This window comes from Coturnix japonica, chromosome 3 (genome assembly GCF_001577835.2).
Source record: "Coturnix japonica isolate 7356 chromosome 3, Coturnix japonica 2.1, whole genome shotgun sequence".
Lineage (NCBI taxonomy): Eukaryota > Metazoa > Chordata > Aves > Galliformes > Phasianidae > Coturnix > Coturnix japonica.
Window position 1 is genome coordinate 31,706,101 of NC_029518.1, and position 23,368 is coordinate 31,729,468.

A 23,368-nucleotide genomic window follows, 5' to 3' on the forward strand; every position below is an offset into this window, starting at 1 on the left:
TCTTTTCAGGCAACACATTAAAATGGCCCCTTTTTGTTTTCAGACCTGTATTTTGCATAAACATTCAGCTTTATATTAGCTTAATTTAGTAACTAAAATCTTGATTTCTTACCTCTTTTCATTATTAAAGATGGGCAAATGGTTTGGTTTTATTTATTTATTTTTTTTGAGGTTAATGAAGATTATGCTCACCCATTTCCTCTATATTTTATAGAGAGGAATATAAAATATATATGTGTGTATGTATATATATGTGTGTGTATATATATATATATGTATATATATATATATTTAATTGTACTTTGTTTTAAAAAGGAGTACTCAAACACTTCCTGTAAGAATTTCTCTTTTGGTGATTGTCAAAGCACAGCTCAAACTTGAGCTTTTAAGTTGGCTGTAAAACTGACTGCTACAAACCTGTTTTGAAGTGCAAGCAGAAAATGTTGAGAACCCAGATCTTTTTTGCTTTTTTAGCTTCTGGACCTGCAAAGTTTAAAACAAAACGACAAAACAGAAAACCCACCAGAACTAGTTAATATAAGAATTTTGGAATCACTCAGGTATTTCCATGATATAGATGAGACCACTCTCTTTGATCCATACATTAGTTCCAAAAATACCTTTCTTCTAAGTCCTGCTCATTCATTGCATTCTAATAGTCAAGTAAATCTCATGCCAATTATTTTGTTGAGACAATATTGGAGCTAATTGGGTAACACCTTTATTTTGGCTAAGTCTGCACCAGCTTCAATCGTAGCAACTTCAGTGAAAGAAGTTGGCTCAAAGTCTGTCAGAATTCACGCCTCCTCGTTAAAATCAACGTGCTGACTTCTAACCACTTAGATCACAAATCTGGGATCATATTCCTATATTCAGTACTTGGGTTTGTTTTTTTAACATCCTTAGCCAAGGGAGAGTTGTGAGCCCAGTCTTGATGAAGCTGATGAAATCTTAGGAACTGCAGCAGCTGTGTGTAAAAGTTGGTCCTGCCATATGCTGAAGTGCAAGGCCCAGTATGAAGCTATTGCATTATATTATTTTGCTCCCTGTAGAAAATGCGTTGCTTGGCATTTGTGAACACTGTCATCTTTTGTCCAAAGGAGAATATTTGCTTTCTAGGTATTTGCATTTTCTAAATTGCCAATATAATTATCTTGCATATTGAGTGTGCGCTTTTCTCTTTAATGCCTTCCCTTATGCAAACACCTGTGGCCTGATGCGATTTTCTTTACCACACTGCGTTAGCAACTTCAGCACTCAAAATTAAACCTACTGTTGGTGTGGCGTTGCTATAACTGCAAGCGGTCAATGTCCTTCACTGTAACAGTCCAGAACCTGGTTTGCCTTGTTCTCTTGCAGTTTCTCATTGCAAATGTATCAAAATGTTGCCTGGTGATTTGCTGTGAGGAGTTTGGAGTTTGCTGGGGAGCTGAGGGCCGAGTTACTTAACAGCTTCAATTCTGCACGACTGAATCACATTGCAGTATCCGCTCACCAAAGAAATGTTTTCAAGTTTTCAGGTTTTTCTTTGTCATTCTTTGAGCTCTGTATTTTTAGGAAGCAAGACTGGTTTTTCTGCTATAGCTTCAGACGTTGCTTTCATGATCTTCTCTTCTGTTTGCCTTCTTTAGTGCATCCTGAACAGTTGGTTTCCAATTGCTCCAGTTAATATTATTGGTTTATATATTTAAATCTCTGATAAGGTGAATTCATTTCTATTTTTAGGTTGTTTTTTTTTCAGGTCAGCATATAGCTTATGCTTTTAAAAGATGGCAGTTTTAAAAAAGGGTATGGAGACATTACAGTGAACCAGGATGTCCTGAGTCATTCCTTGCCCATTTGAGGCAAATCAAAGTCTTTGGTCAATTAAAAATAAGTAAATGATCTGTTATTTTAGGGCAATTCATAAATTAACTTTAAGCAGTAGTTTAGGAGAAGGCTTGATTTAGTAAGATTGGATCTTTGAGTTGCTGTGTGTTGTGGGTCTATTGGTACAACTTCATTCCAAAACCAAGAAGGGCCTTAGGCAGAACTATTTGTATCTAGAGGGCTTTGAGTGTGGCAGTGCTTCAGATCGTCTATGGGCTGCTTTATTTGTATGGCTATTTCCCATGGGAATTCTTCCTTTCTTTCTTCTCAAGGTATTTATTTGCACTTTGCAGCCTGATCTAAGGCAGCTTTAGAAGAAGGGCTGTTAGGTTATTGTGAGATGGGAATTACCCATCGCAGATTTTAAAACTGTCTGTGGATATTATTATATTAATATTTGTATGGCTATTATTTAAAGTAACCATATTTTTTCTATATGTGGAAGAAGTCAGGTGAGGTGCAGGTGGGTTTGATGCAACCAGCCCAAGTTCTCGTAGCAGCCTAAGCAGAGGTGACAGCAGACTGTCCTGCTCCTGCCTTTTTCTCCCAGCCCTGGTTGCACAGCTGTATTCTTTTTGCTGTGGTGCTGGGCTTGTGTGCTAGCTTCTGGAAACGCTTCAGCTGTTTGTGGGAGCGGAGGAGTGAGGAGGAGTTGGTTTGTCATCAGCTGAACACGTTGCAGTAGCTCAGCTGCGTGGCCACAGCCATCTCACAGCCAAGGCAGAGGGAGCAGGCAGGGCTGGGGCGGGGTGGGAGGGCTGGGATCCTGACAGCAGCGAGCCTGGTTTGGGTTGATGTGGAATTGCAGCATCTTCAGTATATTATTAGTGTGATGAGAGTCACAATTGTTAATTTCAGTTTGGTTGAATCTTCCTCACTGGGGTTGAAAATAAATCGTCAGAGTGAAGCTGTGGGCACAGAAAGAATGTATGGTAGGGGAAACTAAATATGAACTGTGCCAGCTTCCCATTGTAACTTTTGCTGGGTTGAGATTTGCTGCAGTGGAAGTATGGATGCATGAGCAGCTAATGAGGAAGAGATGCCATGCTATAAATTTACATCCTATGCTGCTTTCCAGACTTACTATAATTAGACCTTTAACTATGTAAGTGTAATTGAACTGCTAAAAATAACTTCTCTGTTTCAGACAGTAAAATTTTGGGCACAGACTGCTCCAATCTCATGAAAAATTGGGAATGTAGCACATGCTTTGGGATTTTTCATCTTTTCAGATCAAGACTTGTGCAGGAGTTTGAAAATAAGGTAGATTTTCTCTAAGTGTGGGAAAACATCTGAATGAAAACCACTTGGAGCTTGGAGAAGGAGGGAAGAAATTTGGTCTTATGCACTACATCAGTTATACTTTTTCTAAGTATTTACAGTTACAGTATTAATAGAGAATTGTTTTCTTGTGGTGGTTTAGTTAATTGTTTAATTTCAACTGCTTTTTTGTGTGTGGAAGCCTGTAGGTCAGTACCAACATGTACAATCTAGAGAGTGTGTTCCTAACTGTAGAGCTTGACTTTTATTAATGCTTTCAATAGCATGGTGGAACCACCTTCAGTTTGAGGCTTGTGTGTTCAAGCTTGCAATACTGTGCGCTCATTCTGTTTATAAAAACATCTGTGCGCAGACTGAGGATTGTCCACAACCTGTCTCTTTTGTGGCCCAGATTGAGGGAACATTTCTGTTTCTCCCTCCCTCCAATTGTAAGCACATGGCAAGTACTTCCAGGACTGAAGGGGAAAAAAAAAACATTTCTGAATTTCTGGCAACACTGTGAAAGCACTTTGCTTGGGATTCAAAGCAAAGCAATCCTATTATGAAAAAATGGAGAGATACATAGAAGCAGTGTCCACTTTTACAGGGATGTGACCTGTATCCCAGGCTGTGCTGGGATAATGTGCGCATGTGCTCTTCCTTGCTCACTTGGTTGGGAACTACCACTGTTCTATGGAGAACATGAACTGAATGGCAGATGCCTGCGAAGGCCAAGAACAGAGGAGCCACGTGGGCATGGGGTGGCCAACATGCCTCAAGGAGCCGCTGCCTGTCAGTCCCATAGCCGTGCTTCCACCAGTGGGATGATGAACTTGTTCTTTTGATCAGTACTGAGTCCTGCATTCCCCCAAGGCTGGTAGGAGCCTTGTAGCTTTGCAGCCTCCCGCTCTTGAAAGCTCACTGGCAGGAGGAGCAATCGACAGCAGGAGTGGCTGCCTAGGTCAGGCTTTCTCAGGCTGCTAATGATTTCAATAAGAGTTTTAATTAATAACTGTGGCAGAAGGAGAACATAGTTTAAAGAAAACAAGCACATAAATCCTTGTATGTTTAAAAATCTTTTCACTTGAAGAGAGAAATCTGCTGCTTAATGTTTTTGGGGACAAATCAAAATGAAGACTCCGTCTGTGCTATTGTTAGATTAAACATTAGAAAATAGTAGTCTTGCATATGAAAGATATGCTAAATAAATATTTACCGTCTCCTAAATGGGAAATGTAGGAGAGGTGAAGTCTGGGAAGAGACAAGGCAAAATACACAGAAATGCAATACTAATTTGCTCCAATATTTTACATGTTGTAATTCATTAAGTTATCAGGAGTGCTGTTCTGTGGATGCCAGTGGTAATACTATGACTCTTATACCATGGAAACCTAGAGGAATTTAAACAAAGGATGTGAATTGTTCCAGCCTTAAGAAAGGGGAAGTGGGATGATCAACTTTTTGTGCTTTTATCCGCTTTTAGTTTGATGATAAATGATTTAAAATATGTTTGTTAAACCAGAACACTGTATCTCTATTGCAGTTATGTAGTCACTGTTGCGTAATATACCTCTGTGGTGTTGTTTTTATTAAAGCAGCTGAATGCAACCAAGTTCCTTGTTAATCTTTCTTGTTGTAGGAGACATAAAATGAGACTTTTGCAGTAATTGTGGATATTAAAACAAACAAACAAACAAAAACCCCAAACAATACCGGAAATCTTCAGTGGAATAGTGGTAGAAGGGGTGACTCAGTCCCTTTTTGTGTATGGGGTTAGAGTTCTGCTTCCTCTTGGTTCTGTGCCTGGAGCACTGTGTGTAGTTCCAATCTCTTCCCGTTCAGCCTTTCCTTTCACATCTCTTCCTTCCAGGCCTTTATTTTAAGGCAACAAAAGTAAAGTTGCCAATTATTGAACTTACAAAGGAAAATGTGTATAGGTTTTCTTCCACAGAACTGCTTCAATTCCAGATTTCTGTCTATTGAAATACACGCTTGTGTTCATTTAATAGCTGTTATTTATTTTAGCATACTTATGAAAATATTTTCTAGTAGTCTCCAAAGGAGAGCTGGCAGTGCACGCGTTCAATCAAGTCCCTGTGTAGAAATGTTAAGCTGTACATACTGCATTTGTTTACAGTGAGAATTTCACGTGTAATTGTTTGGCTGCTTTTAGTAAATAATAGGCAGTGTAAGAAAGAATTGAGATTTATGCTGAAGTCTAATAGCTGTATTTCTGTTTGTTGGTTGCATACAACAAAGGAGTGTTCAGGCACTGCGAGCAAAATGTGGAATAGCTCCTCTCCAGGGAAGCCATTTCCTAGCTACTAATTACAGGCTGCTTTAAAATCTGAAGTGTAATTTATGCTGCTTTGTAAGTCTTTGTAATAGGTTATATTTATCATCAGACCACTGGCATTCATTGTGCAAATGTCTCACTCCTTGGGTTTTGGGGTGCAGTTCTTTCTATGTGATTATGCGCTGTGAAAGTGCTTGTGTTGTATGTGTCACTTCAGTTACTAAACTGAGTGTATAACGTGGTTCTGTATTATTGCCTGAAACTGCAATACGTTGAATGGGTGTGGAGATCAGTTACCTTGATGCCAATGGTTGTCCTCCATGTCCGCTGCTGTCATATTCTTTGTGCTTTTGTGTCATGTCAGGTTAAATGGAACTGAATAATGAAATATAGAGATTAAAATTACTTAAATATGTTTGTTTTCATTTTGCTTTTTTCTTCCCTTTGGAAAATACGCTTATCTTCATACCAGCAGGATAAATAATTTTGTGTATTATAGAAATTTTGTATTGCTTTGAGCGTAATTTAATCTTATTCAGTATCTTGGGACATGGAATAAAGTCCATATATTTCACAATTTTGGGGAAAGTGAAATCACCACCCTTGGGAGGTTAAGAAGTTCAGTTTTCTTTGCAAAGTGGTATTTGTTTTCTCAGTACTGGTCAGGACTGTGGTCTGTACTTAGCCAATGCAAATAAAATCTCTTTTTACACAGCCTACAAAACAACTTGGAGTATGCCATACGATGGAGGCAGTGAGAGTGGGAAATGGGGGAGGAAGGCTTGACTACATCTTGATTACATTCTGCCTGAATACAGTGCACAATTATCTATTTTCTCGTTCATTTATCTTGGCAATAATATAATCTGATAGTATAGCCTGATTTGGACGGTGAGGAGGGGGAGGCGGAGGAATTTCTGTAGCTTTATTAGAAGAATCTTTCTTAAAGGCAATTTGGTTATGACCAGCTTGTTTCATTTGCATGCAGGCTGTGTTGCTCTCTGTATGGCTGGCCTCGTTTAGTCATGGTGATGTAAGAAAATTTCAGAATACTTCTGTGTACATTTCCTTAATTGAAACAAGAATGATGGGCAAAATATGAACATTTGATTGTTTGATTATAAATTAAGCTACTTTTAGAGGCAGTCTTTAATTTATGCTTTATCTTAACTGTTTATTGAAAGCAACTTTTGAGAAGCATTGCATTTCGGTGTAGGAATGCTGCAAAGAGGAAAATTCATGAGAACTCATTTCTTACTTATGCCTGTAAGGATTAGAAATGCAAATTAGCCAGCAGTTGGCTTTAATAAATGCAAAATATCCTTATTCTCCAGATCAAAGGTTAGAATAAGAGAGCTTTTTGAAGTCTGAGACCGGCTTTATCCTTGTGGCTAACACCGAGTATGCTTTTAACAATTTGAAATCCAATATTTCGACGATACCTTCATATTCTACAGTGTAAATATTTTTTTCCCTTCAAGTACCCCTGATTGTTTTTACAATATGCATAAGAGACTTATGTTGGTTGTGAAAGACCAGCCATGGACAGTAGCAACACTGTGCAAAATTTTCTAAATGGTCTTTTAAGAACAAGCATGTTGACCAGTATTATCAGTGAAGGTTCCCAGTATTTGTTGTTGTTGTTGCTGCAAGCAGCTAAATTCTTTATTTCAACTGCTGCCATCGTCTTTGTTTCATTAAATTGCTCCTAATGAAATTCAATCTCCTAGCATTACTAGAAATCAGCGTCACTTCGGTTTGGTTTTGCCCTTGGTATTTTCTGAATGTTCCAGGCTTTCTTCCCCTTACTCCCTTGAAAAGGGACTTCTCTAGCAGGAAAAGGCGTGACTGCCTGCATAGTTCCTCTAATGTTTATCTTCCCTTTCTAAGGGGGCTTTACATGGGAATGGAGATTATTTTCACTCCATGAGTTTGGTTAAACTTTGTACAGTCTTAACGTTAGGCTTTATGTTTGTTACTGACATCCTGATGGTTTTTTCATACAAAGAATGTTATTTTGTGTACTACGACATTCAAATGTTTGATAGCTGTCAATTAGGCCTTCTGTAAAATTTTCGTTGTATGCTGATAGAACAGCAAAAGAAAAGATTTTGTTTGTTTTTTCTTTATCACATCAAAAACAGGATGGATGCAGTCTTCCAAGTCATTACCGTGGAATCACCGTGGTTGGAAGAGACCTCCAAGATCATCCAGTCCAACCATCCACATACCAATATTTCCCTACTAAACCATGTACCTTAGTACCATATAGATGTTTTGTGAGTACCTCCAGGGACAGTGACTCCACCACCTCCCTGGGCAGCCCCTTCCAGCACCTGACCACTCTTTCAAAGGAAAAAAAAAAAATCCAGATATCCAGCGTGAACCTTCCCTGGTACTACTTATAGGCATTCCTACCAGTACTGTCACTAGTTACATGGGAGAAGAGGCCAGCGCCCACCTCCACCGCCACCTCCTTTTGTATTTGTCGAGAGGGATGTGGTCACCCCTGAGCCTTCTCTTCTCCTGCCTTTGTTAGAGATCTCAAACTCTTTGAATGCAGGAGGAAAGTCTCAGTCAATCCTTAGTAGCATACCCAAACAGAAGGCTTGTGCCTTTTTCTAATTAAAATATGAGAGAAGAAATGTTTCTTCCAGCAAATGCTGCTGTGGAATTTCCTGTGATAATCTGGCTCTAGGGCACCAGACGGGACCCTCCTGGGAGACTGGGGTTTTATCACAGAAAGCACTTCATCACTATGACCAGAGAAACAGAAGAATGCAGTGCTGATGCTTTATTGATCTGGTGAAATGCTAACTCTTGTTTTAGATGGACTTAGACAATGGGTAATCTGTAGTGTGCAGCGTGCGTATTAATAAAAGTAATACAAAGATAAAAGGGAAAGAGGATGACTCTGACCTTCTGATGCTTTGTAAATGCATACACTTGCTCAGATTTTATATTCTCTTGTATGTATTAAAAAGAATTAAAATTATTTTCGGAAGTATCTTCTTGCAAATCAGATCTTGCAGATGTTACAAGTAAACTTTATCTGTTTAAAAAGAAAAGAGAGGCCCAAAAAGGTTTTCTGGATTTGAATTCAAAGAGGCTTAAATAGGCTTAGTTTGTTCTTTCTTCCTCCTTTTCTATGTGGAGGGGGGTGGGGGAAAGAAGAAGAAAAGAGAAGGGGGGAGGAGAGAAAAAGAGGAAAAGTACATTTTGCAGGGTAGTGGCTAACAGGGGTTCTTCATTCTCTGTGGTTCCCTTGCTGTGTAGAATTTAGTCATGATCACCTCTCTAGGTGGATGCTGGCAGAGATTTTAGAAAAAATAAGGCTTCAGTGTGGTCTTCTGATGATTCTTCAGGGAATTGTAGCCTCTTTCAGAGCTTTGAGCAAAGATGGAATATGCTGCCTCAATAACAGAATGAAAACGCATGGCTGTTATTCAGCTGCCTTATATCATACATTTATTAAAGGTTATCTGACAAGCCAACAGACCGAGGTCTGCAGTTCATTTATTTGTTTATATTTAGTGAAGCATTACAGATAGGGACAGTCATCCTGAACGTGTGCCCATTCCCCATTTTAGCAGGGTAGGTAAACTGAATGGATGCTTCATTTTTCTTCCTGTGGCTTTCCTGTATTCTTCCACATTACCGATTTTCATGCTTGCCATCTTGTTCCATCCTGTTACATCAGTATAACTGATATAATTGTGTAAGAACTTTCATGAAACAAAATACTTTTTTAATCAAAGAAATTTTATTAGCTATGATCATAACAGCAGTTTCCTGTTCGGGGTTATAGATACATAGAACATTGGAATGTTTCTAGAGGGATCTGTTCAGGTGAATTTTCCCATCAGCAAAATATTTGGTAATGAAGCAATTGCAGCTTGTTGAACAGATGTTGAAAATCTGGAGTCCTTTTGATCAGTGTTTGTGAGCATGTGAGCTCATCTTCGCTGTGGGACACTGAAGAAGAGTTTCCTTAGTTTTAAGCATGAGCTACTTTGTTTATACTTTCAACCATTTTTTTCTTTTAATTTTTTTTACAGCCTGTAGTTTTATTAACCCCTGTGGGTATTGTCAAGACAGAGTGAAAAGCCTGTTAACTTTATGCACTGGTCCAAGCGTTACTTGAGATGTGTCTTTTCATTGTGCTGCACTTCTTTGGAAGTATCTCGTGCTGTTTGGCAAGCAAGGATCCAAGGCTGCAAGTCTTGTTATTTTCCCCTTCTGAAGAACACTGTCTGTGAGCCCAGAAAGTCCACAGATTTTTTTTTCTCTTGAATTTAGCCTAAAATATTTTAATTTTAGATGGGTTTAACATTGTTGGGGAGCAACACTACGAAGTACTGTTATGTAAAGGGCTGCTTTAGGTAGCCTCAGTTGCAGCTGAATTGAATTCCAATTTCCAGTGAAAAGTTCTTCAGCCACACCTGTATTTTTTTTCTTTATTAGCAAGTTTGCTGAATGGACTAACTGCAGAAATCAGTTAGAATAGTTTCATCCAAGAGACTCTTGCTTGTGGAGCTCTCAGTATCCCTTTCTGATATGACAGAAATGTGAGTAATGAAAGTGCGGGATTATATAAACACCAAAACTAATTTAATGAATAAAACATCTAAAAGCTACCCAACAGTATGAACTTTTATATACAGTTTATGTGATGGGAGATAAGCTATTCACCTCTAGTTTGGAAAGGGGGTCTTAATTTTCTACACTCCTGTACCCATACCCTTCAACCTTACTTGTGAGAGAATTGTTCAGTGTTATAAAGAAAATCATTGAGACCATTTGAACACCTGTAGTGGTGTTTCAGACTAGGTGCTTTAAGATGAAGTGCTGTTGCTTTTTAGAATTCAGATAGTCCAGAATTAAGATACTGTATTATTAAATGGGGAACTCTAGAGAGACTATCTTTTTATTATGTACCCTTTACAGAGATGTCGTGGAGCTTTTGCCGTAAGTGTTAATGAATTTCTCATGCTGTGATGATGAGCATGGTAGGTAAAGTCAGTGGGAAGTTAATAATTCATGGAAGGTTTTAGTGATATGCAATAAATAAGGCACAGGACAATCAAGTGATGAGGAGAAAAAGCCATCATGAACTGATTGTTGAGCTTCCTTTTTTAACACAAATATGGTAGAGATCCTGGTTAAACTATTACATGGCAATGTAGCTAAAGGTTATTTTCTTATAATGTATGTAAGTAGGTTAATTATGATAGTGCATCAAACACCACTTGTGATCCTGCCCCACAGCAGTGTTTTACAGAGTAGCTTTAATATTATAGTGGCATTTTCCATTCATCTTCCTACAGTTCAATTCACTACCTTTATAGGTTACCTTTTAGTATCAATTATATTGATGCAGAAATCTTCTTAGGGTTGGAATTAGGTTCGCTTTTTTCTTTGTATAGGATAGATTTCACAGTTTCAGTCAAAAACGGAGCTGTTGGCAATAGCATTCTTAGTTCCCTCAGGCGGTTGGTTCAGCAGCCATGGTAGGCACTTTTCTGATGGGCATTGTTTGCTGGGAGCATTTTTTTGTGAACTTGGAAATGACTTCAAGTTCAGGCCACTTTCAATCATTGCTAATGCTGTCAGTGCACTCTTAAGTCTGTTTTCTCCCTTGTCGTGACTTGCATCTGATGTTTTCCTTCCTGGAGTCCTCACTGTGGTCTGCCTAGCTCCTGTTCAGGTGTATTCTGTGGCATTCACTTTCTCTGGCCCTACCACCACCAGCCAGGGATGAACAGAGAGTAATGAGGAAGGGGTGCTGGTTCCGGCTCTGACTGGTCCTACAACATTACAAAGCAGTACTTAAGGCTCTACGTAGGCAGATGGCAAGAAAGTTCATCTGTGTGCTTGCTGAACTAACATACAAATGGAAAGTTTTCAAAAGCCTTTTTCTTGCCTGCATTTAGATAGATTTGCACAAGAGAGGTAGCAGAAGCTACAAACTGATACTGGGGCCTCCTGTCACATTTCAATTACCAATTTATGAGCATTACCAATTCATTTCAATTACCAATGTATGAGGTACTGCTTCCAATTATTATTATTATTTTGATGCCAGTAAGACAAAATATTTTCCTTTTACCTTGTTTCAAAAACATTTGAGCCTTTTTTTGTTTTTTTTCCTGAAACTACCCTATGTACTTACTTTACTTCTCAGAAAGGGTGGTCAGGCACTAGAATGGGCTGCCCAGGGAGGTGGTGGAGTCAGCGACCTTGCGGGTGTTCAAGGAACGACTGGATGTTGTGTTGAGGGACGTGGTTTAGTGGGAGCTATTGGTAGTAGGTGAATGGTTGGACTGGATGATCTTTTAGGTCTTTTCCAACCTTGGTGATTCTATGATTCTGTGTATGCTGCACTGTACTTCTTTGTCAGTTATATGGCAAAGGTGACTTAATATTAGCATCATTTTAGCAGCTGGAAATAGGAACTTAAAAGTTCAAATACTGGGCAACGTAGGGATTGCATCTCTGTCAATATTGTGTATCAGCTTGATGCAGAGCTTTTTGCATGTTGTTATTTATATAAAATATATGTCGTACAGTAATAGGATAATTGTGTACTATTAAGGTTATGTGATTTTCAATTGTAATATGGAAGACTATGGTGCTTAAATCTGAGTTTCAGCATATATTAGCCTTAGTTTTAATTTTAAACTTAGCTTTTTGTTCCGCTGTAGGAAAATATCTCACTTCTGGGGAAAAGTGTTGGTTGTTCTCAGTGACACGCAGATACAAAAATGTAGCCTGTAGATTGCTCAAATGAGAGATTATTAGGGATTTTTGCTGTATCAAAACTATAATCCTGGCAATGTTTTTCTGGACGTGTCAAGATTGGTTACACCCATCTCTTGGCTACGTAATGTAGGGCTTTAGTTGTTAGGACTGAATTATATTTACAGTCTTATGTAGCCAATTTTCCTTTGCCGCTGCATCTGTTTCAAATGACTTATGACCCGTGTGTAGTACCTTACATGCTGATTATTGCTTTTTGAAATTCCTGGCCCATAAAGTGCCATTTATTCTGCAGACAAGGAAACATTTCACAGTTGCAATGAAAGTGTGAGAAACAGACATCCACGTTACGTAGAATGAAGCACTGCTGTGGATGGTCCCAGTCTCAGTAATTATGTTACAATCCAATGTCACCCTGGTATCAAAGGCTATGAAAGTTTTTAAAATTCATTTTGCTGGTGTAGAAATCCTAATGTGTTTGGTGAGTACCTCAGCTAAAAGGGTTATCTGTCCTGCAGCAGTGCAGGTCCATCCAGGCCACTGTCCTGCTCCCCATGAGCACAGGCTTCGTAAGGAAGGGAGCGTGTTAGCTACAGTGATATCAAGTGACAGCTCCCTAGAGCCCTATTCCTGACTCAGGCAGTTCCTGAGCCAGAAATGGGATCGTTGCATTTAAATGGCATAATTACTTTTCTCTTCCTTGAATGCTTATTGCATATTGACCCAGTGTAACCTTTTAGTATCCTTAATGTCTCATTGCAAGAATTATTGTGACCTAAAATTGCCTTGAGTAAAGAGCTGCTTCTGATAATGATTTTGCACCTGTCCTGCAGTAATTCAGTTTGGTATCTCCCAGACAGTGAGCAATCATTCACCCTCTTATTGTTCAGAATCTTTTCACTACAGTCAGAATACTTAATACAGCAGTGTATATAAAACATTAAGCTTTCATGAACTTTTCAGACCTCAGTGTAATTGTCCAGATGCTATCTATGTCAATTGCTCCAAAAGTAATGCCTCTTACAGTGCATACAAGGAGCGCACTGACACTGTTGGACAGAGCAAATTGTCTGCTATAAAAGTATTTCTCAGCGTGCTCACTACCATTAGCTATATGTTTTTACCATCAGCGAACAAGAGCCTGCATGCTGCACTTTGTTCAGTGGAGGTGACTTACGATTGCTGTCACCACTGCTGAAACACATCACCCTCTGCCTCTCTTCTCCTGTTCGCTGTTTGGTCTCCAGTAACATGCAGCAAGTGTTGATGAATGTCAGTGGGTGCCAATTTTGCCTTTTGCAGGGTAGAATTAAATCCCAACTCTTTCCTTTAGATGCCATTGTGTCAGACTGCCCCTCTGCTGCTGCCTGTCACACAGCAGCAGTGTGTAATGGAATGTTGGTAGGAAGGTTATACTTCTACTGCTCTACCACCAACATCTACATCTGATGTTATGGGCTAACATGTTAAAGTAGGAGGCATTACTTTCGGAGCAGCTCTTACAGCTAATGAGAAGCATGATTTCATATAAAAATTTCAGTGCACTTACTTTGCTCTACTATTAAATAACTGTTGCTACTGTATCTTATTTCAGTCACTTTTGCCACGTGCAATTTCAGCCAAGCTTTTCTGATCAAAGGCGTTAGTTTATTCTAATGAATACTTGAAACTTAAATATGTATCTGGGTTGATGATTTGTCACAGAGCCAGTGAGCACTGCTGGAAAAGAACAACAATATTAACTTTGATAGAAATGGTGATGGACTTTTAACTACGACTGTGCTGCCAAGCTGTGTGGCAATGATTACACTGTATAGTTTCTTTTTTATTTACTTACTTTCAGATGGCTTCATTTAATGTGCTTGTTGTCAGGCTTTACCATTTGTGGGAGGTTTGAGGTTCTTATTTCTTTCCAGCTTGGTAGTTGTTGACCTACTTGTCTGCTTTAGAAGTAAAAATAGTTCTTTTCTTGACAGTCTGTGTAAACAAATGTATAGTATGAGATTCAAAATAGCACATATGTTCATATGTATACACATAAAGAGCATAATATTTGAAGTTTGGTATGAATTTGCAGTTAGTCTAGGATGACCACATGGTGTAAATGGTATTATAATAAACAGATGGGAGACTTAACAGGTAGTCAAATATGAACTGAATAAGGAGCTTTGATATTGACCGGTATGCTTGCTTTACAATACCCATGTAATTTGCAATACTTCCTTTTCTTTCTAAAAGGAATGCAAAGATATAATTTAATTAAGCTGGTTTATCTTTGAGTTTTAAACTAGATTATATTAAAAATAAAAAGTTTAATTTCCTTGAGGGCAGCTGAATAAACTGTTGAAATTATTAATATACTTACAGGGGACTTAGATATGTTTAAATATGCTTTGGGGATGTTATTCCTGTAGACACAACTTGTTGTTGAAAAGTATAATGTAGATGGTTCACCATTTCTTCCACTGAGCGTGAATTAAGCATTTGCTTCATCTGAAGAATCTGTTATAATACAGCTGTTAGAAGGTAATCCCACCTAGGTGTTGTGTATATGAGAACACACTCCTGCAAATACCAGTATATCCTTTTAATGAAATAAATCTTTAAAACAATAAACCCTCTTTCTGTGTTTTTTCATTTGGATTCCATTTTGTTTAATTGGTTTCACAGTTTCACTGGTTCATTTCAGCACTTCCATAGCAAGTTGCAGACTTAACTGCAGCCTGCTGTGCCACTTTTAGATGCAATTTTGACTTTTCTTGTTCTTTATGTGCCTTTGTGATTTATGGTGTCTCCTTGATCACAGTTTGCCTAGTGGAGCAGTGTTGGTTATTCAGTGCTTACACATTTGCCTGGTTTTGAGAACCTCTCAGCATCCTTGTTAGAAGGAAGATTATGCTCAAATCTGCTATAAGTGTATGTCTGCTTAGAGTACTGTTGCTCGGCTCGATTTCACTTAATGACGTAACTAAAACAACAGAGGTACCAGCTATTTGGTACTGAGAAGGAATGCAGACTTGTTTGCTTTCTGTATTCCTTAGGTAATGAATGAATGATATGATTGCTCTGGCCTACTGTTTCTTAAGGAGAGATTTGGAACTCTTAAGGTCTGTCCTAAGTATCAACCATAATTTTTTCCCAAGAGCATCTAACAGTAAATAGGATGAAAAATTGGGTGCGGTGTGAAGAACTTAAGCTTAAAATAGAATAAATCTGAAGTAGTTCTTTTTCACTGCAAAATATGCAAACCACACATACACGTTGCTGTTTCTTGTGTTTGCTATGCTATTTATTGATTGTGATAGCAAACCATTTATGTGGCAATTACCTCAAGACTAAGTGGTTAAATGTTAAAAGCTTTCTGACAGCTTGATGTATGACTGGCATTAGCCCAATGCTCATTTATTTTGAAGAAGCTTACCTCTGATCGAGTTTGCCTCATTGCATGAAGCAGAGCATCAGGACTATGGAAGCCTGTAGCCTGTCACTTCCTCCAGTTGCTGGCATCAGTGTCTGCTATTGAGAGATGCTGTATTTTCAGAGGCTTTATGTATTCTTCTTGCGATGTTTGCAGAGTAGGAGCTGTAGCTAAAAATAATCAAAATGACTTTCTGTGTTCCTCTTTCTTTCTGTCTCACTGCAGGATGACGTAGCTTTGCCAAGGATTTATCAGCTAAGCAGAAAATGAGCTTAACAGCCTGGTTTTTGGTGAGCAGTGGAGGCACCCGCCATCGGCTGCCACGAGAAATGATTTTTGTTGGAAGAGATGACTGTGAGCTGATGTTACAGGTAATTGCATCAGCTTCCCATGTGCAGCTGCTCAAATCTTGAATCAGTTTAATACTGTGCATGAAAATGAGATTTGCCAGATGTTGGGAGGGGTGATAGTTTTGATTAATCTGTTGTGTTCGTGCAAAAAGTTAGAATATATTGCCATCAATCATACACTTACTGTCAAAGTGTAGAGGTTCATATTTCCTTTATAGAAATATGCTGAATGCAAAAATAGAAGGCTGAAGAAATTTTGCAGTATGATGAGTGAAAAATAAACTGCACCCTTAATATGTGATAATGCTGTGTGCACCGGATGCTTTTGAAAAGGGTTTTTCTTTTTTTCTTGTAATCTAATTTAATCACATGATTTGATGCAACTCTATCTCCATGTCCTGATCTTGTACAAAGGCAATGAAATCAGTAGCAAAGCTATTTCCTGTATCTCTAAGGAATTTGAATGACTCAATCTCAGTAACGATTCCGGTTCAACTGTAAAAATACAAGTCTGTCAGAATAGTTGAATACTTCAGTAGCTTCCTCAACTCATGAGTCACTTTGGGAGCTCTTAGAGGAGATGTGGAACTATATTGCCATGCAGCCATACGGCACGCTCTCTTCTTTATCAAAGCTGTAGTCCTCTGAGCCGCTTTCCAGTGTATGTAGTTTTTAATGACGAATGCAGATATTTTGGGGAAGTCCTTGATTACTGTAGAACTCTTATGATGATTAAACTTCCATATTCTCAGTGATCTCTACCTTGCAGTAACATAGTTACTTTTGAATTCTTTGTGGTCAGGAATTGTGTATGGAGCCATTAATAGATAAGTTGGGATCCTGTTTAATAATGTGTATTACCGAGACTGTAATTTCAGTACAAAGTCATTTAGGTTTAGGTCATTAAACTGAGAGCAAAGTTGGCTTTTTTGAGGTGGGTTGTGAGATGGTATTTTTACACCTTATATAACCACACTTTTCTTTGTTGTTGTTCACAAGTCGGAAAAATGTAAAAGATTTAACAGTTTAAAGGTAGTAACATGCTTCAAATGATTTGTGTTGGTTAGGCAATTATGGAAACTTGATTCTCACTTCCCCCTTCCAACAGTAAATATTATTTACAGGTTAATCCATGCAATTTTTCATGCCAGGCAAAATAGCAGAATTGCAACTTAGTAGAATATGGCTGGTTAGTTACAAACTTTCTATTAAAATCCATGCGTGTGTGTTTTCTGCTAATGTTAATTAAGTTAAATCATAATTACTACAATAATTTTATTATTTTGAATGTAATTTTTTTCGGTCAGTCTGATATTAGAGATGCAGATTTCATTCCTAGGTGCTAGACAAGGTGGAATGAATTTCTTAAAGATAGAGATTTCTCAGCATTTAGTCTTTTTGTTAAGTGCTTTTTCTTTATCTATCATTCCTAATATTACCATCTCTACTTCAATATGCTCTTTTTCACACTTCTTAGCCTTTTAATATTCACTTGGATTGGCTGACTGCAGGTCACAGTAGTAGTAGGCCAGCCTTAAATCCACTCAAGCTCTCATTCAAAAAACTGATTTGGAGATGTGCTTTATATATTGTATACTGCAGCAAATCATTTTATCCAAGTAAGAAAGACTAAGAATTCTCTGTTGGTAGGATGATGGAATGGTTTGGGTTGGAATGAACTTTTAAGATCATCTAGTTCCAATCCCCTGCTGTACGTAGGGACACTTCCCCATAGCTTCCCCATAGACCAGGTTGCTCAAAGCCCCATCCAGCCTGGCATTGAATGCTTCGAGCGAGGGGGCATCCACAGTCTCTCTGGACAACCTGTTCCAGTGCCTCACCATTCTCACTTAAGCAAACCTCACCTAACTCTCAGTTAATCCACCTTTCATTCATGGAGCCAAATACCTTGTTTAACAAAATTAATTCTGTCTGACATGATTTTATACCTTCATATTCCTCATGCTATATGTATATGTCTATGTGTGTTATGGTTCGCAGTTTTCTCATTAGTAAATAGTGTAGTTTTAATGGTCCTGTCTGTGGCTGATTAGTCTTTAGAGTAAAGCTTATTACTTGAGCATTTATTATTTTGTTACAAAACTTCAGTCATCAACACCTCCAAAAGCAGCTGCCTGCTGGATGAGGATTTTGAATAGAATCCAGTCATTCATGGATGTTATTGTCTGTTGTTGACTTTAGAAGTAGTAAAAAGAATCAAGAAGCCCTGTGATTTTCAAGAATGTTCTGTGTAGCCTGCTGTTAGGTCTACATGCCAGCATGAATGTGACACCAAGTATTGTTGAAGGGGGGAGGAACCCACCAAAGGAGAAGCTGATAATGTGTTCTTGTTCTGTATGTATAGCTCTTTGTGTAGGACCTTCCATTCCACTTCAGACAAGTTGGTTGTTCTTTTACTGCAAAGCATGTGGACAATGCATGATAAAGAAAGTGGCATTTAGTGTTTTTATTCATACTCTCTTGTCAGAAAGCATGTTACAGTAGTCCTATTAGAGAGCATTTTAATGCTGTTTTGTGTTTTATGGATTTAGACCTCAAATCTATGCCTAGCCACTATTTGTCCAGTAGGTTTTTTTTTTTTTTCATGTCTGGGAATATAGGTTTACTTCTCTCAGAAAACTTTTAACTCCTAACTTCATAATATATTTTGTAAATATTCTAAAACAAACTGGGAAGGTGGCCCTGTGTGCATGGTTTTGCACTTGGAACAGACTAATCCCAAATATGTATACAGACTGGGAGAAGAACTTGAGAATAGCCCTGTGGAGAAGGACCTGGGGATCCTGGTGGATGAAAAACTGAACATGAGCCAGCAGTGTGCTCTTCCAGCTCAGAAGTCCAATGGATTCTGGGCTCTGTCAGAAGAGGGGTGGCCAGCAGGGACAGGGAGGTGATTGTCACTCTCTACTCTGCCCTCATGAGTACTGGAGTTCTGCGTCCAGGTCCGGGGGCCCTTAGTACAAGACAGATGCGGAGCTGTTGGAGCTGTTGGAGCGGGTCCAGTGGGGGCCATGAAGGTGATCAGAAGGCTGTAGAACCTCCTCTGTAAAGACAGGCTGAGGGAGATGGGCTTGTTCAGCCCAGAAAAGTGAGGGCTGCAAGATCTCATTGAAGCATACCAAGTATTTAAAAAGAGACTATAAAATGGAGGAGAATCAACTCTTTATAAGGATAATCAGTGATAGGACAGGGAGGAATGGTTTAAAGCTCAAGGAGGGACAATTTAGATAGGGCATTGGGGAAGTTCTTTACAGAGAGAGTGTTGAGGTACTGGAACAGCCTCCCCGTAAAGGCTGTGGATGCTCCATCCCTGGAGGTTCTTGTAGGTTGGATGGGGCCATGGGCAACCTGGTCTAGTACCAGATCTGGAAGTTGGTTGGCCATGCATGTGGCAGGAGAATTGGAACTTGATGATTCTTGGGGCCCATTCTGACCCAAACCGTTCTATGATTCTGAGGTATGCAGTGACATGTAAAGATAATCTAATAATCGGTTAATAATGTAATAGATAATTGAATAAAATAATTGTTAAAAGTTTGGTGAAAGCATTTCCTTAGATGCTATGATTGCATGGCCTGTTGTCTTGATCTGGCTAATCTTCTCTAACCTGGTATCCTTAAAAATAGCAGAGTTCAGGTGCTAGTACAGGAATGAGCCCGTAGGTCTTTCTCAGTGCTATGTAAGTGTGGGGATTTGGGTCTTAGGGAGATAGTGTTCTCAGAGAAAATAGCAGCAATGTTTGTTCATAATTAATGGTTCACATTTGGAAGCAAGTTTCATTTAAAAAATAATAATTAAAAAAATGCTGAAATACTTATAAAGGGAGAAAAAGAATTAAAGAAATAAATCAGAGGCAATGAGAATAGGAACTCAGGAACCACTCAGACATTTAATGAAGAGGTTATAGATAATTTCTTCATAAAATTAAGATCAAGTAGGAAAAAAATGAATGTTTGTATACTACAGTAACAATCCCAGACAACATAATGAAGGGTTTAGAAATGTATGACAGGAAACTGTTCGTTTTAGAGAGAACAGCCATACCAGAGAACTATAATCATGTTTTGTTATAAGCATGTAGTTACAGGGAGAAAGAGAGCAAAAGAGAAATAAAGGTGAAATTGATGATGTAAAAGTAAACATCAGTTATAGTGTGGGGAAAAGAAAAATAATTTTTTTTTTTTTTTTTTTGGATAAGATATGGCTGGATGTAACTTAGAATCATGTTTGAAAAAATATTAAGAAAATAATTATTCTGAATTTTGTGATAATGCTGTGAGTACTCAGAGTCAGATTTGGATGTGGTTAGACATCAAGTTACTGGAGATTGATTATTTTGTATACAGTTTGAAGAAATGCATGATAATGACATAACTGCATTACTTTAAGAAATAGTTATGTCTTGATCCGTTTTTGAAATATTTTTTTAATATTTATTTTTTCAATATTTTTCTTGTTATTTTAGTCTCGAAGTGTGGACAAGCAACATGCTATACTTAACTATGAAGCTTCTACAGATGAACACTCGGTGAAGGATTTAGGTAGCTTGAATGGGGTAAGTTAACAATGGGAACCTTTTTTTTCTAAACAAGGAGACAGTGAATGAACAAGCATTAATTTACATCTTCTTCATGTAAGTTTTAAAAAGGGGAAAACGTCTGAAAAATAAAGGTTGTTTTGTGGAGCTTCAATTAAAGGACTGAAATGAAGCCCTTTAGTGAAAAAGCTTTGGCAATAGAAAAAATTCGGTAGAATACAAAGGTATATTTTACTCTTCTGTATATTGGAAATGGAGAAACAAAAAATGTTAAATTATGTGTTTTTGTTTTTTTATTTAAAAAAGGGTATTTTAATCTCTAGAAATTTTCTGTAAGAAATAGGTTTCTATTTCATGGTATTCCTTACTATCTTTTTCTCATTAAGATAGGAATTTTACTGGACTCTATATGTGAAAACAGATTGTAGGTGTACAATAGCTGTGTTGCATGTAAGCTTGTTTACCATAGTTTATATTTGCATGTTCTTTCTCAGTATCCTTTGTGTCACTTTTTGTAGCCCTTTAAATATTTCTTGGAGCTCTTTATAGGTGGTAGTTGTGGTTGGTATTTTCTCTGTCTATGTCATGAATGTGAGATTGTCTCTGACGCTTATTCTATATTAGGAGCTTGCTAAATATTAATTTCAGTAAATATTACTAAAGTTTGAAAAACTATGAGGAGAAATGTCTCTTAGCATTGATTTTTTTGTTTTTTAAATTGATGTTTGGTCTTGAAGTGCTTTTCAAGATAAATTCTCAGACTGCCTTTATTAGTTTTTTTTGTGTTTTAAGACATAGACCTTAAGATGTTTGCAGGTGCCTCAGCCTTCCAAAGAGTCAGAGCCTCAACTCCATCTGAAAGCAGTGTAACCTCTGAAGTCTTTGAATATCCTTTGAATAGCTACATGCAAATGAGAACTTCGCTCCTTAAATATTTAATATACTTTTTTATTTTGAAAGTCAACACACTGTTTCAGGGAAATGATCAAAATGAATTCAGCTCATAGTAATTTTTTGTCGAAGCTCTTGGATTTTATTCCCAAATTTTATTACTCTTGTAATCAATAGGCGTGCTTTATTTTCATCATCTTCTCACAGAACTTGAGTTTAGTTTTAAAAAAAGACTTGCATGTGTGTTAATGGTCCTTCCTTTTTCTCCTCTCTTCACTTCTGATAAAGAGCTTTTAGTTATTTACTTCACTTGATCTGATTCATTCTCATGTTGGAGCTGCCAGTTACTGTATGGCTGTTTATCCAGAGACATCAAGGAAACTTTCTTCCCATAGTTCTGCGAATATTAAATCTTAGAAGCATGCCCCTTGCTCGTTGTCTTCACAGTGTTTTCCTTACTATCTGTTTCTAGTTGTGTTTTTTCTTACATACTTCTGCCTGTCTGGTTTCAGATGCAAAAACCTATATTTCCTTTATACAACAGAATACTTCAGCAAAATTGTGTGGCGGAACAATATATGCAATGCCTCCGTACCCTGCAATAAACTAATAACAAGGCAATTGTTCTTTTCATCCTGCTATACCATTTGCTGTGAATATTAGGCAGTGACAAATGGCTTTGAATGACATTCAAAATGACAAAGAATAAACTGGGGAGGAGAGTGTGTAGAGATGGAAGTAAAACAAAATCCCAGATTTCTAGCTGATACTTTCAGACCACTTATCTTTTGGTTTTGTTTCTAATTTAAAATGTTAGACAGTTAGCTTTCTGTAACCGAATTGCATCTGAATTTTCATCTGAATATGAATCGTTGCATAATTCAGCTTATTTCTGTGTGTGAAGGCTGTTTTGAAGCCACCTTTGGAAAATAGTATCTGTTGTTGGGATCAGGGAGTGAGCTACTAAATCTAGTCATATCTGCAGTAAATTAATGAGAAAGCTTCCTTTTGCTGTAGCATTAAAGTTTGACTTGTTTTGGCAGTGATGACTTCCTGCAGAAAAAGAGAGCTGAATTCTGTGAAGAGTTTTTCATCTCTATATAAGCTTCCTTGTTACTGTAACACAAATAAGATGTTCCAAAATCTGCCTTTTTTAACATTGTAACTAATGCTTTCAGCTGCCACCTTTACTTACTTAAGGGTACTCATTTCTGCACCAGGCTGAGTGAAACATCTGGAGTTCTGTCAGGCTTTTGAGGATCCATGTTCTTCAGACACTTCCTTTACCCAGTCATTGTCGAAGTGTGACAACTTAATTTTGTGCTTCTAGTGAAGAATATAACAGAGAGCCTATTCTGTGGCCAAATGTGCAAGCATTGCACTTCTGTCTTATTCTTCAGCATCCTTGTGGAAATTATGGTTTTCTGTTTCTAAATCAGTACTGAAATTCAGGCTGTGTTGAGGATATTCTTTGCATGTCTGGGCTCTCATAATGTTCAGTTAGAATAAATATGCTTTAAATATTGCTTTTAAGTTTTAGGCTCACTACAGAGTAATTCTTAGTCCTTATTTCTTAGAGAAGTTACTTACATCATAGAAAATAGTTGTATGACTATGGTGTGCATTAGTAGAAAAAATCAAAGAAAATTAAATTACTATTTATTTAGAAAATTAAAATAAAACAGAGGACACCTGTATTATTTACAGGAAGGTAATCCTCTGTTTTTAGAGGCTTCATCTCGTACTGGGTTTATTTAAATGAACAAAACAAGTGTTTTAAGACTCAGATACTTGACTTACTTATTAAAGATTTATTTCTTGTGTGCACTCGTAGCTTCAAAGTGCTTTAAAAGTGGCAGACTTCAGCTGCTCCACTTCTTAAAAACACGTAGATATTGTAGATTTTTTTTCAAGTTTGAATTTGCGGTGCCTGCAGCCTCCTGCAAGGTGCTGGTTTGGTACAACAA

At 37.8% G+C, this 23,368-nt stretch overlaps 1 protein-coding gene and 1 long non-coding RNA gene across 14 annotated transcripts in view; one reads left to right on the plus strand and one right to left on the minus strand.

Annotated features, from left to right (window-relative positions):
- The window catches only part of CEP170 (centrosomal protein 170), an 81,166-nt gene that overhangs the window by 4,735 nt on the left and 53,063 nt on the right, over positions 1-23,368 (plus strand). For all 12 annotated transcript variants that reach the window (XM_015857627.2, XM_015857631.2, XM_015857632.2 and 9 more), the window contains exons 2-3: positions 15,828-15,973; positions 20,439-20,528. In XM_015857627.2, coding sequence (XP_015713113.1) covers positions 15,869-15,973; positions 20,439-20,528 — 195 coding nt within the window. In that variant the 5' untranslated portion in view covers positions 15,828-15,868. The remainder of the gene's footprint in view (positions 1-15,827; positions 15,974-20,438; positions 20,529-23,368) is intronic.
- LOC107311261 lies at positions 4,131-15,831 on the minus strand. 2 transcript variants are annotated; one of them, XR_001553965.2, is made up of 6 exons: positions 15,606-15,831; positions 14,550-14,749; positions 14,022-14,161; positions 13,734-13,903; positions 5,723-5,800; positions 4,131-5,001 (listed from the first exon to the last, which is right to left on the minus strand). It is a non-coding gene; the product is annotated as an uncharacterized LOC107311261 (long non-coding RNA). The 2 variants fall into 2 exon arrangements; XR_001553964.2 differs by lacking the exons at positions 4,131-5,001; positions 5,723-5,800 and adding an exon at positions 9,713-9,977.